At 37.8% G+C, this 18,551-nt stretch overlaps 1 protein-coding gene across 7 annotated transcripts in view; it reads right to left on the minus strand.

The window, feature by feature from the left end:
* TENM3 (teneurin transmembrane protein 3) overlaps nucleotides 1-18,551 on the minus strand; it is a 437,342-nt gene that overhangs the window by 166,953 nt on the left and 251,838 nt on the right. For all 7 annotated transcript variants that reach the window (XM_059156026.1, XM_059156025.1, XM_059156023.1 and 4 more), the window contains one exon: nucleotides 17,902-18,139. In XM_059156026.1, the coding sequence (XP_059012009.1) occupies nucleotides 17,902-18,139 (238 nt within the window). The remainder of the gene's footprint in view (nucleotides 1-17,901; nucleotides 18,140-18,551) is intronic.

Here is an 18,551-nt window from a genome sequence, read left to right on the forward strand (position 1 = left end):
TTTAATGGCAAAATAATCAGATTTTTGAAGTAAATTTAAATGTCCTTTTATATATGATATGATATGATGTTATATGATACATCAACATACCAATGCTCATTTGAAAAGATCCTGACATCAAGTACAAAATTAAATAAGTTATAATATATAATTAAATTGTAAGCTCACAAAAAAAAACTGTAAGATTGCAAGAGTCACTAGGAAACAAATGGGTTCATACTAGTCTTTTGTTCAGAACATTAACATAATCATGTTATTCCTCTAATATCAAGAGCACGGTTTCATAAGTTGCAAATTTCAGGGACCAAAATGAAAAGCATCCTTGGAAAATATACTGCGTTACTCAAAGTGGTTTGAGTCATTTCCTCAATGGAGCGCTATGAGAGAAAATAAGAGTCAAAAAGAAAGTGTGCAACCACTGAATGAAATTTTAATTAGATCAACTTCATAGCTGGCTGTCTTCACACAAAAGAGGTTTCTTTTCTTCAATATTTTATACAGTGTTAAAAACCTTTCTAGAGATTAGCAAACAGAGCAAATAACTAAAAAGAGCGTCACAGTGTTTAGTGCTGTCCCTGTGGCATAGCGGAAACCTTTATTAGTGACCCAGGAACACCTGGAATACTATTTCTTTTGTGTATAATCTATTACGTCTTATGGGGGGAAAGACACTACTGCCCTGGAGATGTGATGGTTTTTCTTGCTCTTTTCAAATTCTTGGTTGAACAAAGAGAATGAGCTACTTCAAACTTAACATGAACCCCCTACATAAAACGTCTTGATGTGTCCTGCTCTCGACTTAGGTTTCTAGGCAAATTAATAAAATGTTTCCCTGGAACACAGACTGCTTCCTTCAAATGAGGGGCGCTCATTTCAAAGACAGTGTGCCAATGAGAAGACTGACCGACGATATTTGGTCACATTGACAACCTTTTCAGAATCCAAAGTTCTGACTTAAGAGCTAAGGGAATTTTGAGGGATAGGTTCCTTTTCCTTCAGGCAAAATACAACTTTCTGGATTTAAGAGGCTTATTAAAGGTCTCACAAGATTTCCTCAACATCAAACGACTCTTCTAAAATGACATTTTCAGATCTAAAGCAAATGAATCCCACACTCACGGATTAAATTTACCTGGAAATATATGAAGGCTAAAATTAACCACTGAGTTCAAAATAGTTTTAGTCACTTGATGATGCCAAAACAATGGGCAGGTTGCCTAGAATTCATTTTAAGATAAAAATTTGCAAAAACTGTCAAAATATATAAAATTTAACGGTTGTGCATTATCTTCCTTCCATATTGCTTATTACCACTTATTTAATTGCTTGTAGTCTATAATTAAGAACATACTGATTAAATACCATAGAAGTTGAAACAGCCTCCGGTATTTATCAGTATATATTTGAAAAACATGATATACCTAAACTGTGATAGTAACCACTATCCAAATACTCTGAAAACTTCCAGATAACCTGTGGTTCATTATCACCGCCTTCTGAATTTCCACTACCAGATCCTGAATTTTAAGTTCCAAAGCCAACTGGATGATCTTTTAAATGTATATTTAGCACTGTGTTCATAACCAATTAAAAGACGGAAAGAGCAGTTTACCCAAATGATGTGCTTTTGATAATAATGCAGGGAAATTTAAAAAAAAATACTAATGCAGCGAAATACAAAATTTCCGGCAGCTATGAAACAAGAAAACTAAAGAAAGCAGAAGCCCAAACAGAAAATTACCTGTTCTTATTCAAAGCCGGGTTCCTGCTTGTTTTCTTTACTTCTTAGCAACTGATTCTTGATAGGTATCTAAAGCCATTTAGTACAGTTACTGACTGGGTTTCGATACCTGGCTATTTGGGAAAGAACTCTCCGTCTGTGGAGGATGCCAGCCCTCGGAAGCTCTGGGAGAATGCAGAGGCTGCTGTGAATGTTCAGAAAGAAGCCCACCCACACTAGGCAGCAGAGGAAGGCTCTAAAAGGTGTTCGGTATCTCCACTCTTTCACAAGAAAACATTGCAACCAGACTGATTGATGGGATCACAGGTTTTGATAAGGCCTGGGGAGCTTAGGTAGCCACTGACAGAACAAAATCTACTAAGAGTCCATGCCCTACATTAGAGCAGCGGTCCTCAAACTTGGGCTCACATCAGAGTCCCTTGGAGGACTTACTAAACCAGAAGATCTCAGTGGAACCCCCCAGCTGATATTGCCAGTCCAGAGACCACAGCTTGAGAACCACTACGGTCATGTGTTGGCGTACTGGGTTTTTAGCTTCAGTTTCACCCAAGACTCCCATCAAGATTCTCTAACAAATCAGAAAATCATTCAAAAGATTCCTGCTTATTAGAAAGTTATGGCTGGGAGCTCACCGCAAGGAGTCAACTTAGAACGAATGGAGTTTTTACAGTGGGAGGCTCAATCCACTTGACCTCACCATCAAACGGCTTAAAGATCTGTCCTTGTTCTACATCATTTCACTCTTAATTTTTTACTTCCCGAGCAGGGAGCCTGATGTGGGGCTCGATTCCAGGACCCTGGGATTGTGACATAGGTTGAAGCAGTCGCTTAACCAAATGAGCCACCCAGGTGCCACTACTTTCAAGTATCTATCATGTCTATTGGGCTTTATGTCTAAATGAGACACCAGCATCTGTTCTCTCTTGGCTCTTTGTCTCCTTCACTATCTGTATTTCCATGTGTCTATAACACGTTCACCAAAACACTATCTCAGTCCACAAGTCTCTTCTTTTGGGGTTTCTCTTTCTGTATTTCTTTGAACTTAATACTTGGGTATATAAGCCATGGAGAAGTCTAGCTGATAACTCACCGTGGGTATTTACAACTTCCCAAAGGTTCCTTCCTACAGAAGGAACTATTTCTTTACCCTTAAACTTTCTGGCTAGAATTGTTTTTATACATTCTTCTTTCCTCTATAATCTTGGCTTCAATTTACAACCTATATTAAAATTTATAGGAGGAAAAAAGCTACCTCTCATCCTTCTCTTTATCTGTTAAGAGAGACTTCTGGAAAACTCAGTTATATATATTTTAAGGCACCAAACACACATACATGCAAACACATAAACATAACCTCTTTACCCCTTTACACATCTGTTATATTGAGGAGAAAGGAAAGAAATAGAAATATTTCCTGCACAAATGCCTTCTGCTTCACTTTTTTCCTTCTCTGAAGCTGCTGAGGACCAGGAGTGACAATCAAGGTGGCATTCTTAGTACTGGCCAGAGTGAAGGCACCCTCATACCCCAACACCCCAACCAAGGTTGTAATCCCGGCAGCTTCAGATCGACAAGAGAACAGAATGAAAAAAAAAAAAAAAACAACAACAGAGCTACCCTATGACCCTGTAATTGCACTACTGGGTATTTACCCCAAAGACAGAGATGTAGTGAAAAGAAGGGCCATATATACCCCAATGTTCATAGCAGCAATAGCCACAATTGCCTAACTATGGAAAGAGCCAAGATGCCCTTCAACTGACAAATGGATAAAGAAGATATGGTCCATATATACAATGGAATATTACGCAACCATCAGGAAGGATGAATACCCAACTTTTGTATCACACAAATGGGATTGGAGGAGATTATGCTGAGTGAAATAAGTCGAGCAGAGAAAGTCGATTATCGTATGGTTTCACTTACCTGTGGAGCATAAGGAATAACACGGAGGACAATAGGAGACAGAAAGGAAAAGTGAATTGGGGGAAATCAGAAGGGTAGATGAAGCATGAGAGACTATGGACTCTGAGAAACAGACTGAGGGTTTTGGAGGGGAGAGAGTGGGGGGATGGGTGAGGCTGGTGGAGGGTATTCAGGAGGGCACAGATTGCAGGGAGCACTGGGTGCGGTGCATAAACAACGAAACTTGGGACACTGCAAAAAATAAAATAAAAAAAAATAAAGTTCATGCATAGAAAAAAAAATCCTCTTATTAAGGTTCAGAGGGAGAATTCTAACATACTTGAAACAAAACAAAACAAAACAACCACCCATACTGAATCCTATTAGAGTTAAAGACAAAGTTTTTTCTCTTATTCTTTCAATATTATTTTCGAACATGTTTTCAAGGGTGGGAGCAGGGGAACTGAGAAGAATACTCACCCAGATGAGGAAAGTATAAAGTACTTAGAGGACTAGGTTTTAATTCCCTTCAATTAAATTTAATTTATTTAATTACTTCAATATACTGTGGTTACAATAGTAGTCAACAAAAGCTGTAACTAAAAATAAAAACTAGCCAACGGGGTTTCAAAACTGAAAGGGGCTTGCGTCAAGGATTGATATAAAGGGAAACAGTTAAGAAGTAATAAAACTTACCTAGAGTGAGCCAATAATAGACTGAACTTTAGTATTTTTCTTTTTTGTGCTTTGATAATCTAACCTCTGATAATTTTGAAATGGGCGAGTCCAAACACAGATGTATGTGCACGTGTGTGTAAATTTTGTAAGAATTGGCCAGGGTTGGTTCAAAATGGTTGAATTATTTTGCCTTTAATATAAAGGTACCATTGAAAATGGTTTATAGTAAGTAATATACTATGCATCCCTGAATTGTAAAAAGAGAATGTTTTTAGAGCCCTACTGATTAAAATGCCTTTTCTTTTATTACCTCTAAATTAATTATGATATGCATTTTAAAGAAAAATATTTTAAATAAGAAAATTATATACCCCCCAAGTGAGTAATCAACATTAGAATATAAATTATATATTTTGATGTGCAAACAAAAGAACAAATATGTAATGATTCTAGCTGTGACACAGTGAGTTGGTAAGACTGATAAACTACTTCTTCATGCTGATAGCATGTTGTGGTCTCAAATCTATTACACTTTTGAATTGATGTTCTATTATCTTTGGACAACTTTCACACCAGGAGGTGATCCCAGCAAGAAAAATGTCTTAAATGAAAAGCTTATAAACAAGATACATTTCACTGCTGTTACCTGAATTAATATGAACTATTAGTGGTTGTACAAAACAGTGCTTTGACACAAAATCTGTTTTTTATATTTTACCAAAAATTCCACAGTACGAATATGTGAATAATTATATATTTTAGCAATTGCCACTGTATCAATTTGCAATTATACTGTATACACAAACATGCTTATGGAAAGTACAGCATCGATCTCTGAAAACTGGGAAGAAAAATTCTAGAGTACTCATGTGATCTGTGGGAAGAGCATTTTAGTGAATTCATATTTATTTTTCAGTATTAGGTGAGAAACTTAATACAATATATAATTTATATATAACCACAGCTTTATAAAATCATATAGGGTTATAATAGGAAGCAAATTATTTTTATTAAGGCTTATGTAAACACAGATAAATCTATAATCAAGCACTAAATCATGTTACAGAGTTTGGGAGGATTAGGAATGGAACAACAGGTTAAATACGCAGATTTTTTCTTTTTTTTCCTTTTTTTTTTCCTTTTATCATTACCAAGAAGGCTAAAATAGGTTTTGTTTCAAATTTTAGTTATTATAATGGTGTGGTCATAGCATCAAATGCACAAATCTATATCAGATATTTTCCTACATGTTTTAAGATTATCAATTACAGCTACTGTTGGCATTTGCATACTAAATATATTAAAATTAAAATGGCAATTAAAAGAACGCCTTAAAATTCCTATGTGCTATTTGAACAAGATTTTAATTATTAATTCATTCAATTATTGATGGCCAACTATGCTTAGAAGAGCTCAGAATTTCTAAATAAGTTTGAGAAGGAACTATGATCTAGATAAAGACAAGAATTTCAAATGTAGATGTAAGTTTACAAAGAATAGAAGAATTATAGGATTGTAAGAGATACTGAAGATGTACCTTAGTCAATCACATATTAGTGAACTGTAAGTAGCTAAGAAGACAAAACATAAAGCAACCAGTCCAAAGAGAGGAAGGCAATTTAAATAAACCTTAATGAGCACCTATTTACTCTGCACAAGGAAACTATTCTGATTTTAACTTCACAAAATCCCCACTCTGTGTGTGGTGTGTGTAATAAAATTTCCTTTTTTAAGATGAGGAAACTGAGCCTTAATTTGTCAGAATTTATATAGAGGCAAGGGTAGGTCTTTTGGGCCCTAAAATTTATGTTCTTAACCAGTTCATTATACAGTAGTAGTTTCTATATGAGATATGTATCTTAACTCACATATAAAACACACTTCCGTTTGGACTGATCTCCTGTCTAAAGAATAAGAAACATACTAAGCTTTAATACTATGTAGTACTGTGACCATCGTGAAAGCTGCTTTCAGTCCTTTTGTGGGAAAGTCACGGATGTCTGTGAGGGATTCAGAGAGAAGGATGAGCTCACCTAGTAGACGAGTGGACAGCAACACTCTACCTTCTAACTTCTGCGCCTGTTTGTGATGAACTAAATACAAGACTCTTCCCAATACTTTGGGCTGAGCTGCGCAGTGATTCTGAAAATCTTTTTTAACCACATCAAGGTTCGCCAGCTAGCTCATGGCAAAGTACCCGAAAGAGTTATAGACCTTAAAAGTGAGTTAAATGTATAGAAAGGAGAAGGGTCCAAATTTAATGACCCTTTCTGGGGGGACAAGGGGCTGTCAACAGCACGCTACCAAGAATAAATTTTTGAAAAAATTATTAATCTGCCCCTTCAAGTAAAGTAGTATTTAAGCACAAGGAAGGAAGTACTGCTTCTTTAAAGAAACTCTTAGTTCAGACAGGATTTTTTTAAACTCACATTTGGAAATATTCCCATCAATATATTATTTGGTTGCCAAGAACAATGATTGCCATCTATAACAATTTTTAATTTTCTAAGCTGCTTAAATGTCTGCAAAACATGGTATGTTAGTGAGTTTGGTCCTTGTTTATTTAAAGATGTGCAAATGTAACAACTTCTAATTAGTTTGCTAGAACATCAGAGACATTAGTCAAGTTTCAGCAGATACTGGATGATCCTACTTGTGTGGAATCTAAAAAAAGTCCAACTCATAGAATCAGAGAGCAGAATGGTGGTTGCCAGGGGGTGCTTAGGGGTGGGGGAATTGGAGAGATGTTTGTCAAAGGGTACAAACTTCTAGTTAAAAGATGAGTAAGTGCTGGTGATCTAATGTACAACCCAGTGATTACAGTTATTAACATTATATTGGATACCTGAAATTTGCTGAGAGGAGACCTTGAGTACTCTCACCACACACACACACACACACACACACAAAAGCTACACTCAGGTGAGGGGATGGATATATTCATTATTTTACAATGTGTGTGTCTGTATATATACATATTTGTATAGTGTATATATATATTTTAATGTTCAGGTTCAATGTTATACCATAAAAAATCAAACTGTGCAATCTAAATTGTATATATTTTTATTTGTCAAAAGGAAGTTCATATAGTTGTTAGGTCAAAAATTTTTATGTATAGTTAATATTTGACATGTAATTATCTTATAAATATATACTTAATAAATATTTATTAAACAAAATTAAGTGACAGACTGGAAGAAAATAAAATTATTTAGAAATGCCAATTCATTTCATCCTTTCAAATTTTAGTTTTATATACGTATGAAAACTTGCATAAGATTAGTACATTGCTACAGCTGTACAATTAATAACAGAATAAATACATGTATTTTGGGGTTGAGTGCTTTTATTTTCTTTCATATGTAATTAACAAAATGGAGCCACATAAGAAGGAAAGGAATTAATTTAGAATCTGGGATCTAGCTGAGTGCTGCCAACATCCAGTTACGTGACCTTGGGCAGATTACTAAAATCTCAATGGGCTCTAAAAGAAGGCAAGATCGGATAATTTGCAAAATTTACTCCAACTGTGAATTTGTTCTGGAATGTAGTCCATATATTTCTCAAAAGTGGTTGCCACTTCTCCCCGTCCTCTATCACAACCTTGAGTTTTTCACACTGGTACATTGTAAGACATTCATAAATACCCACTAAATGAGGGAAAGCATTCAGGATCCATTTTGTGAAATATCACTATCCCACCAGGATCTCAGATAATCTCCTCCCCTTAAGATCACTTTTTTCTAAAGCAAACCCTGTCTCTGAAATTTACTTCATAGTTGATCTCCTGTAGGAAGCCACCCCAATTAAAGAGGAAAAATACCGGTTATTCTCAATCTAAAAATACCTATTTCTGAAGTTGAAAAGGCTATCTAATTGTTCACAAAAATTAATCAACATGCCAATTCTTGTTAGTTGTCATTGCCTTTCCTTTATTGCTTTCCAAGTTATTATTCATCCTTCTAAATATGGAACTAATTATTTTTCTCTTAACTGTATAGCAGAAAAAAAAGAATAAAGAAAAGCAAAGAAGTGAAGTGAAAGAATAAAGAAAAGCAAAGAAGTGAAAGCAAAGAAAGTGTCATTGCTACTTTGCAATGACATTTCAACAAATCCTTATAAAATCTTTAAGTAAGAAGTATTACCAGATCCATTGTATGAAAAAAAAAAAAAAAAAAGAGAGAAAAAATATATGAGTAATCTGCCTAAGGCTACATAGCTAGTAGAATGTTAAGATTTTAACCCAGATTTGTCCCCAAACCATTGCTTTTTTCTACCCTACCATGAGCAGAAAGAAGCACTATCATAGTAGTGCAGGGTGTGATTGGAACAAGATGACTTCTCGTGGTAATATTCCAAGTGGTTCACAATCTGAGGTGAGAAATCATAAAGAGAGTCACCGTAGAATCAGAGGGGTTATCAAATAGAATTTATTAAGCTTAGCTGGTTAATTGCATATCTAAGAATGTAATCTTGCAGGCAAAGGAGAAAGTATTCTGAAAATGGTTTAATAGAAAACAGACCTCACCTCAGGTTTGAAGAAAGAAATACAAAAGGCAAAACACTGTCAAGGGAAAAATGAAGAAATAGAGGAAGTGAGAAACAATGTTAATCAGTGATATAAACAGGATGGAATTTTAGAGCAAAACACTGTTTTAAAAGTGGACAGAAATTAATTCTAGGATAAAGATAAAAATCCTCCTGTTGTAGTGATGTTAGGCAGAGATCACACACACAGACACAGACACACACAGACACACACGCATGAAAACACACATGCACCCATACACAAGAGGATTGAAACGTTTTCACAGACAATATTAAGGAAGAGTAAAAGGATTTTTAAAAATGCTCACAAAATGGTTGCCGAGAAAGAGAAAGAGAGGTGCCTCAAAAATGAGTAGGTCATGCTCAGGAAAAGATAAGGATTAAATCACAGTCATTAGCCATGACCAGAGTAATGACACGGATGACCTTATACTTTGATCATGCTCGGAGAAGTGACTAGACATGTGTTAGAAGTAAGTAAGAATTCATTTTCCTAGGTACTAGGGAAATTAAGGTTATCATGTGTGAATATTTTATACAGATTGCTGGTTATCCAAAACCAAACATTATCAGAGTAAAGTAATTGTATTTTGTTGGAATTATGCTTTCAAAAATCACTTAAGGTCTATAGCAAATAATTAATGCATGCTTTCTTGGTGTCTTAATTGCTATTATAAAGAAACTGGTTCACCTCAATTAAACAACATAACACGCCTACTCCATTGTATAGTATCTTCATCATGCTCAAAAGACACCTAAAGCTTTAAACACCTTAAGTAAAACTGAGGTCTAACTCCTGACTGATGGGGAGACAATGCATCTATCAAGGCTTGGACTGATTCATTCCAAACATTTACCGCCTTAGTTAATTAAATGTTTCAGGAATATGAGTAGTTGCCTTTCATTACAATTTAAACATTTTTTTTTTTCCTTCTCAGGAATGAAATGAGCAGACCCGGGGTTCCTACCTGCAAAAATTCACCTTTTTTCTGTTGAACAACGGAAAGAGTGAAAGAAGTGAGAGAGTTTATCCTGCTAGATCTGTGGCTGCAGGCTTGACCTACCTACCCCATGAAGATGAATTAGACTGTAACTCTTCCAGTCAGGACAAACACTTTTCTTGTCCGTTGGAGAGAAGAGAGCTTCTTGATGATAAATGGTGTTTACATTTGTTCAACTGTTAACTAATTAGGTTATCTTATCCTATGCAATGGTTGTTCTTATTATTTGGTCATATTTTAAAACCGTTTATGGAGCACCTATCATTTGCTAGGTACCTTACTCAAGATTATTAAAGTCAAGGTGCTCTTTTCAGTATGTAGTACTGTGGCATTGGAGATCGACTTAAGGTTGTAATAACCTATAGATGATCATATGGATCATTTAAATGATGGATCCAGGATGAAAACCCCGGTCTGATTGCAAAACACAGACCCTTGTTTATGCTGCTGAGCTGTGTTTGTATCTGGGCTTATGGGTACCGCTGGACAAGACGGTGACAGACTGGATGACGTCCCCTAGCCTACCTGCAAACAGATTATTCCTAATTTTCTTTTCTCCTAGAGTCCTGCTTCATTGGAAAATGTTTGTGCAGGGGCTCCTGGATGGTATAGTCATTTAAGCAGAGGACCCTTGGTTTCAGCTCAGGTCACGAACTCGGGATTATGAGATCAAACGCAAAGTTGGGCTCTGAGTGCAGAGCCTAACTCCGTCCGCTTGAGTATCTCTCTCCCTTTCCCTCTGCGCCTTCCACTTGTGCTCTCTCTCTCTCCCCCAAACAAATAAATACGTCTTTAAAAAAAAAAGAAAGAAAGAAAATGTTTGTGCCAAGTGATGTCCTGAAGGACATCAGGTGGATGTCCCCCACCCCCACCCCGTGCCCCCTCCCCCGATCCCAGCACTCCCACCCTCTTTGGGGGCTTAACCTGATCTTAGGGAGGATAGAAACAGGATGGAGAAAACGAAGGAGAAGCATCTGATGGGCATCACCCACCCACAGGGCTTAACGGGGTGGGGGTGGGGGACGGTGAAACACCTGGAACGCTGGGCTGGCACACAGTAAGGCTTCACGATGGAACTGGAGGAAACTGTTCCAGAAGTCCAGAAGTTTTCTGCCCACCTCTCAAGAAGAGGAAGAGAAGGGGCTCCTGGGTGGCTCAGTGGGTTAAGTCTCTGCCTTCGGCTCAGGTCATGGTCCCAGGGTCCTAGGATCGAGCCCTGCATCGGGCTCTCTGCTCTGCGGGGAGCCTGCTTCTCCCTCTTTCTCTGCCTGCCTCTCTGCCTGCTTGTGATCTCCCTCTCTGTCAAATAAATAAATAACATCTTAAAAAAAAAAAAAAGAAGAAGAGGAAGAGAAAATATTATATTATTTTATTGTTGTAACTGTCTAGGGCTTCTCCTACCCTGTCCTTGAAGAATCTATGTCCCACTCAAAACTGGCAGAGCCTTCTCACTCAATGTCAAGTTTTTATTACAGATTAGATTTTCTGTAAAACCACTCTGAGAAGAAAAAAAAAAGACATTTAAAAATAAAACTACTAGGTTTTATTCAGGAATATACATCAATATTGACTCCTGGGAATGACCTCCATTTTAGAGCTACTGTCAATCCACAGCCTACTTTTCCATTTAAGTTATCAGCATAATATTTGCTAAACAAGCAACCTGAGGCAGGTGCATTACAATTAGGTAATAATTACAATTATAATACAATTACAATAATTACAATTAGGTAATAATAATATCACTTTAAAAATCACATTTTTTGGACATCTGGGTAGCTCAGTCAGTTAAGCGTCTGTCTTCAGCTTAGGTCATGATCCCAGGGCCCTGGGTTCGAGTCCCACATAGGGCTCCCTGCTCAGCAGGGAACCTGTTTCTCCTCCCTCTGCCCCCTCCCTCAAATACATAACATCTTAAAAAATAAAAAATAAATAAAAATCATGCTTTTGCTTTTCCCTTATCTTAGTAATCACCTTTAATCTCATACTTTATTTTAGAAGGAGGTCTCTATTTCAGTACAGCCGAAGAGCTTTGAAAACAGAAATTTTACTAGCTAGAGAGCTAGAGACACACAGTTGTTCCTTCTTTGAGTAAATTCAGGACCAAATTTTACTTCTGTTTTACATTTTTAGTGAATATATGATTTACCTTTAAATCTAACATTTTACCTTTAAAATACAAAATTTGAACTTCTGGAACAAAATTTCATTGGCTATGTTGGCATCAATATATGTTCTCTCTTGCCCTTTTGGTATTGTGAGAAGAAAATAAAAACAAATATTTTATGCATTATTTTAAGAACCACATATTTAGAGAAAAACAGAAGCTTTTTCTGTGAAGGGGTTGACAAAGGGTTAAATATTTGCTACAAGTTGGCAGAGAAACCAGAAAAGTTCAAGTTGAGAGTTAACCAACGACTGTATTCCAACCAATGGCTGTTTTTCTGTTTCCCTTCTCATTTAGTTTCTTTTTCTGATTTATCTTAGGCATAATAACTTATGCCTAAGATAAATAAAGATAAAAGATAAAAAAAGATTAACATGCAACTTTACTTGTGGGAATAAATAATACTTCCTTGGGTAACAGTATGTCCCTCCGTGTCCGGTATAGTTTCAGTTTATATCTGTAAAAGTTCTAGTGCAATTGTATTTATAATCCTTTCTCTTTTAATTTATTTTTATTATTTTAATATTTTTTAAGGATATTATTTATTTGTCAGAGAGAGAGAGGATGTGCGGGTGCCTGTATGAGCAGGGGAAGGGCAGAAGGAGAAGCAGGCTTCCCACTGAGCTAGGTGCCCCATGGGGGACTGGATCCCAGGACCCCTGGATCATGAAAGACCTTAAGTGACTGAGCCACCCAGGTGTCCCAGTTATAACATTTTCACTCTTAAACTGTCTGGTTTGATGATAAATTAAATGGTTAGCACAGCACTTAGACACTGAATTAGGACAATAGCTTCCTGAATTAATCTCATCTTAATGAGACAAAAGTTTTTATGCCACAAATTGAAATGAGCCTTAAATATAAACATCACCAGGCATATCTTTATACATCATACCTCCTTCTTCCTCTTTCTATTACTCTTTTTTTTTTGCGGGGGGGGGGGTGGTGGTGGTGGTGGTGGAGGAGATCTTATTTATTTGTCAGAGAGAGAGTGAGAGAGCACCAGCAGGGGGAGTGGCAGGCATAGGGAGAAGTAGGCTCCCCGCTGAGCAGGGAGCCTGACACAGGGCACAATCACGATCTGAGCCGATGTGAGCCTCTGCTTAACCTACTGAGCCACCCAGGAGTCCCTTCTTCCTGTTACTCTTAAAATGCACATGTGTCCCTTCACAGGCCTTTTAAGAAATACTGTAAGTTACTAAAGATGAACTATTTCAAGAGATCTAGAATCCAGTTGATTTTTACTATTCACTGACATGTAATTTTAGATAGGTTAACAGGGTCTGCTGTTGTTGTTGTCTGTTTTGAACAGAGATGGTGAGACTCTCAAAGATTCATTAAGAATTTCTTAGCCTAGGCCCAGATCCAATTTTGACACTGGTGTTCAATAACCTCAGCTTCATTTCTGCACCTCTTTTCCATACTCTGTGATATTCTCCTCCGTCCCCCAAACTGTCTTTAACAAAAGGATATGGCATCATCTGTAAACTTAAGTCAGTGGATTACCTCCCCAGGGATATTTTACTTAAAGCTCTATCTGCAATTATGGAGCATCTAACTACTTACTATCTTGTTAAAGGTAGTTGGTTATCAGCATGCTGGAGAGGGTAACATTTTTCACCTGGGACAGCTTTCCCTGGTACATAACGGCACAATGTGAAGGTTGCTGCCTAGGTTTCTAATAGGAAAGGATGACTGATATCTGAAGCCTGTACTGATGTCTTGCCTTTCCCTAGAACCATTTAGAGTGAAGATTAAAAGAGGGAGAAAGGGAGAATATCTTAATTCAGCAGGTAATACTTCTGTTTAGGTCTTTTTTTTTTTTTTAAGATCTAGCAATTGATCTCACATTAAAGCAGCCCAGGACATTTCAATATTTAAATAAAAATGCAATAAGAAAGAGGTAATTTAATCTGCAATATCATACATTAATAATTAGCAAAGCATTACTGCCCTGCAAGGTATAAAGAGCTAGGGGAACATAACTAATGAACTATCAATGCCAAAGTAGACTTCATAAGAAAATAAGACTTTAATAAATCTTTTCTTAAGTGGCTACAAATGAACCATTTTGTTAACATCTAATAGGAAACTACTAAGCTACTTAATTCACATAGATAAATGAAGAACCTGCAGGCAATTAACTTCACAATTGCGGAAGGTCAGGGCTCCCAGTGAGAGTTGCCACTCCTTCCACCTTTCTGGGCTGCTGCTGCACTGGGCCGAGGCCCAGCTTTCCCTCGGCTGCTCTATACTCGCGCAGCAACTCTGACCATGCTCTGAAGCAGCCGAAGTATAAAATAAACAGAGGATGACCTACAGGCTAGCAAGTGACCTAAAACTAAATCATACACAGCATAAGAAATATGGAGTGCCAAGAAAAGGAATCTGGAAGGAAAACTATAAGCAAGGATTGGTATTATAGACGGGTGCTGAGTGGTATTTATTGAAGATGATAACATAATAAGGAAGTGCTTGGAAACTGCAAATGCTTGTCCGGGTCTGAATGTGACTCGAGGAGATCTGAAACTCACTAGAGATCATAGACCAGAAAGGCTCTATTTACCGAGTGGAAATGTACAAGTACACAATAATATCGATTGTCTCCAGCAGCAGCAAATGTTAAATTCATTAGACAAAGGAAATAAACATTGTTATGGAAGCAAGAAACCACTGGTGAAAAAAATAAATGCTTTTAATAAATCAGACCAGGAACTGCACTGAAACAGGACAAGGTGTGAAATCTTTGATGTCTTCTCTACCAATTCGCATAGACTAAGTCTACAAATTACCAAGAGTTTCGTGGATTATTATGGGCCAATCTGCCAGCAGCCATGATCAATGTATGCTGGAAGGAGAAGAGGGTTGGGGACAAAGAAGTGCACAGATTCTTACACACACAGAACAGAATCTCATGCTTCATACCTTATACCCTTTAAACGATGGTTTGAGAAAAGTGAGGGTCTGTAAAATGAGTATATGTGCAAATAGAAATAATTACCAAAGACAAAACTGTGCCCCAGATTAAAAAATGAGTCAACGGCAGACACACGTCTGGATGAAGTTGTTAATGTAGCTGAAACGGAGCCCGAGAATCATACTCAATAGGGAACCTTAACTAAAAAAGGAAAAAATCAATGATAAATAGGACCGGTTCTTCACCTCAAGAGTTCCAACCAAGGGAGACTATTAAAGAAACCACAGTAGCCTCTGTCGGTACAGTGTGAGATTTTCACATCGCTGCTTGGGTTGATACACAGAGTGCGTGGTAAGCGGAAATACTTTTTTAGCAATATTTTAAGAGGTGGACACCTGAAAACAGGAAGACAACAAAACTAGAAGACAGAATGAAAGTTTTTACATTTTTTGGATTCCTTATTCTTCATATACACGTTAGTGAGATTACAGCAACTGGCAGACCTTCCTTTCTATGTCAGTTCATAAAACTAAAAAATATAATTCCATGGATGGGTTCACTAATGGCATCGCTTTTGAAATGGAATTTCAAATCATCCCAAGAGTGAACTCTTACACAGTCTGAATACGGAGAAATCAGCCACAACTACACATATGGCTAGAATGGGTTGTCCTCCAAACAACTATTTTCTCTCCTAATTGTCCCACCAACCAAAATTCATGAGTACAATGTGAGGAATAACAGGAACATCTTTCCCCCAGATGTGTCCAAATATCTCCATTAGAAGACATGGCTTCAAGAAATACCAACTCTCATACAGACACAGTTTTTGAGGCTTCTGAACTACATAACATTCCTAAAATGAAACACGTTTCTACTGACTGAACTCGACATATTTCATACATATTTGTCAGAACAATTATTGTCAACTACAATGCAATTATCCATATTCAATTTGATGACTCAACTGGAAAATTACTTTTTTCCTAGTAAAATTTTTCCAAATGACAATAGTGAATCAGTGTTGATGAGTTGTTCGGTGTGTGCTAATTAATTACACTGGGTGAATTTAGTTCTGTGCTAATAACCTCAGGAAAGAAAAAAAGATCTGTAGACATGACTCTTTGTCTTAAGTGAAGAAATCTCCTGTTTGCCTACTTCTTTCTTACCTTCCCTTTCTGATCTCTTCCACCTGAGTGTTCAAGAATACAAAATAAACAGTAAAAGCCAACTAATCTTGGCTCACACTACAGATAAAACAAACAAACAAACAAAAACAAGAGTTCCTTGGAACCATGTTCTTAGGTCAAGAGTAAAAGAAAACAAAAAGATTTTTATTGTTGACAACTAACTGTGAGGACTTCCTGCTAACTCATCTTCAGGGAAGAATTGGTTTAGATCACGCATTTAAAGGCCAAAAAAAAAAAAAAAAAATCATGATTTATTCGTTGTGAAACCTGTTTCTTCATCCAGAAGCTAATTTAAATGCTGGCATTAGGGGCGCCTGGGTGGCTCAGTGGATTAAGCCACTGCCTTCGGCTCAGGTCATGATCTCAGTGTCCTGGGATCGAGCCCCGCATCGGGCTCTTTGCTCAGCGGGAGCCTGCTTCTCTCTCTCTCTCTGCCTGACTCTCCACCTACTTGTGATTTCTCTCTCTCTGTCAAATAAATAATAAATAAAATCTTAAAAAAAAAAAAAATGCTGGCATTAGACAGGGGCTCTATGGGACAGGGCATTTTGGGGGGCATACTCCCCAGAGTCTTCTATTTTCTGGATTTTATGTGGTGATGATTCTTTTTCTCTGAGCCTACTGGAAGCCTAGGGCAGAAAAGAAAGAAACGCTGCCAGGAATGTTAGGGGGACTTTGTCACAAGGCTGTCAATAGGAAGCCAGTGAGGAGGGACACCACCCCTGGCTCGTGCAGGACATGGTATAAAGAAGACATTGACTGTCAAGGTTCTGTCCAAAGAAAGAAGGAAAAATTTTTTTGTGTGCTGGGAGATATTTACGAATGCAATGGATTAACTCAAAACTTGTTCTACACTAGTTCTGCACATTCGTCTGAGCGGTTTACTTCCTGTGGGCCAACCCGTGTTAGAAGTCTTAACTTAAGGCCTCACTGAAACACCCGGGTGTGTACAGAGAGAGGACACGAAGCTAGGGAAGCCTCTGGAGCACAAGACTGAGAGCAGCCCATGGGCCATCACACAGAAATGGGTTAAAATGACTGTGTATTGTGACAGAATAGGAGTTGCATGGTTTACAACAGAGGATGGGAGTTTCAGGAGTTAGAGATCTCAGTTCATCATAAGGAAGAATATTACCGTCTGATATTATTGTCTAAGAACGGGTGGGGTGTCTTAGGAAATAATACGGGAAGGAACCTGAGAGAGTAGGTCCCGTCTCCCTTCTGACTTGTGCTTCACTATCTGCTCAGGAATCCTCTATGATTTTAGGACGTAAAGGACAGAACGTGTCCTGTGAGAGGAGGGATGTCTTAGAACCAAGTGTCTGTTAACCATGTTCATCGAATCAAACTACCTATGGGACCCAGAATCACACTCTCTATCTCCATCTTTTTCTCGACATGCCTGATGATTTGTAGATAAGTGAATAAAAAAAAGTAATGCAGAGTTTCACTAAAGGCCTTTGTTCTCGTGTCTTGTAGCCTACACAATGTGTGACAAGGACGAGAATGTTCACCGGGTTGGCAAGTTAAAAATGACCAGTAACCTGGCGCTGTTCTCAGCGAAGACAAAACATGGAGGATGCAAGTACGGTAAATTTGTTCACAAGAAGAGGCTGAGACTAGTTTATCTTTAAATGTGAGACCTTAATCAACACGGCTGGCTGACTCTGGTAGGGTGGCCATTCTTCGAGCAGACATGTGGCGCAGTCCTACCAGCCCGACGATCTGGGAGTTTCCCGCAGAGGACTCACCTGCTTTCCAGTGGTACATTACTGCCAAGGACCCAGCTGTCTTGCAGCTGGACGGACTCGGGTGTGGTTTGCAGCTCGGCGGGCAAAGCAGCCGGCGGGGCCGGACTCTGGTTCCTTCTATTGGTCAGGGAGTTTCTGTTGAGAGAAGTGATGGACGGATGGTGTTGGGCGGGGTGCTGTTTATGGGGTGGTGGCAAAGGCTGCAGAGTGGGCTGGCCTTGGTTGTTTGCAGGTTGCTCTGTAAAAAGAAAAGGAAACTCATTATATATTTATCTTGATATATGTATATGTACCTATGTAGCTACACACATCACCAATTTCTTGGGGGATCCACTGCAGATGAATCAGAATTAAAAACTGCATTTAAATCCATAACCTAATAAATTTGCATATTATTCTATTAAGCGGGTGTTCAGTGACATTCTCTAAGAGCAAGTTTACCCTTGATACACGAAGTACTAATTAATATACAACAGATGGTAAAATTGGTTTTGGTTTTAATTTGTTTCAGATTTTTTTTTCATCTGGTTTTATTAACACCTACAGAAAACAGTATCTGACAGGTCCCCTAATGTGCCTTTCGACTTCAGCTTTTTTTAACAAACCAACCCTGAAATTAAATGGGTAATTTCCATGGAACACAAAGGTTT

Source organism: Mustela lutreola, chromosome 18 (genome assembly GCF_030435805.1).
Source record: "Mustela lutreola isolate mMusLut2 chromosome 18, mMusLut2.pri, whole genome shotgun sequence".
In the NCBI taxonomy this organism is placed as follows: Eukaryota; Metazoa; Chordata; class Mammalia; order Carnivora; family Mustelidae; genus Mustela; species Mustela lutreola.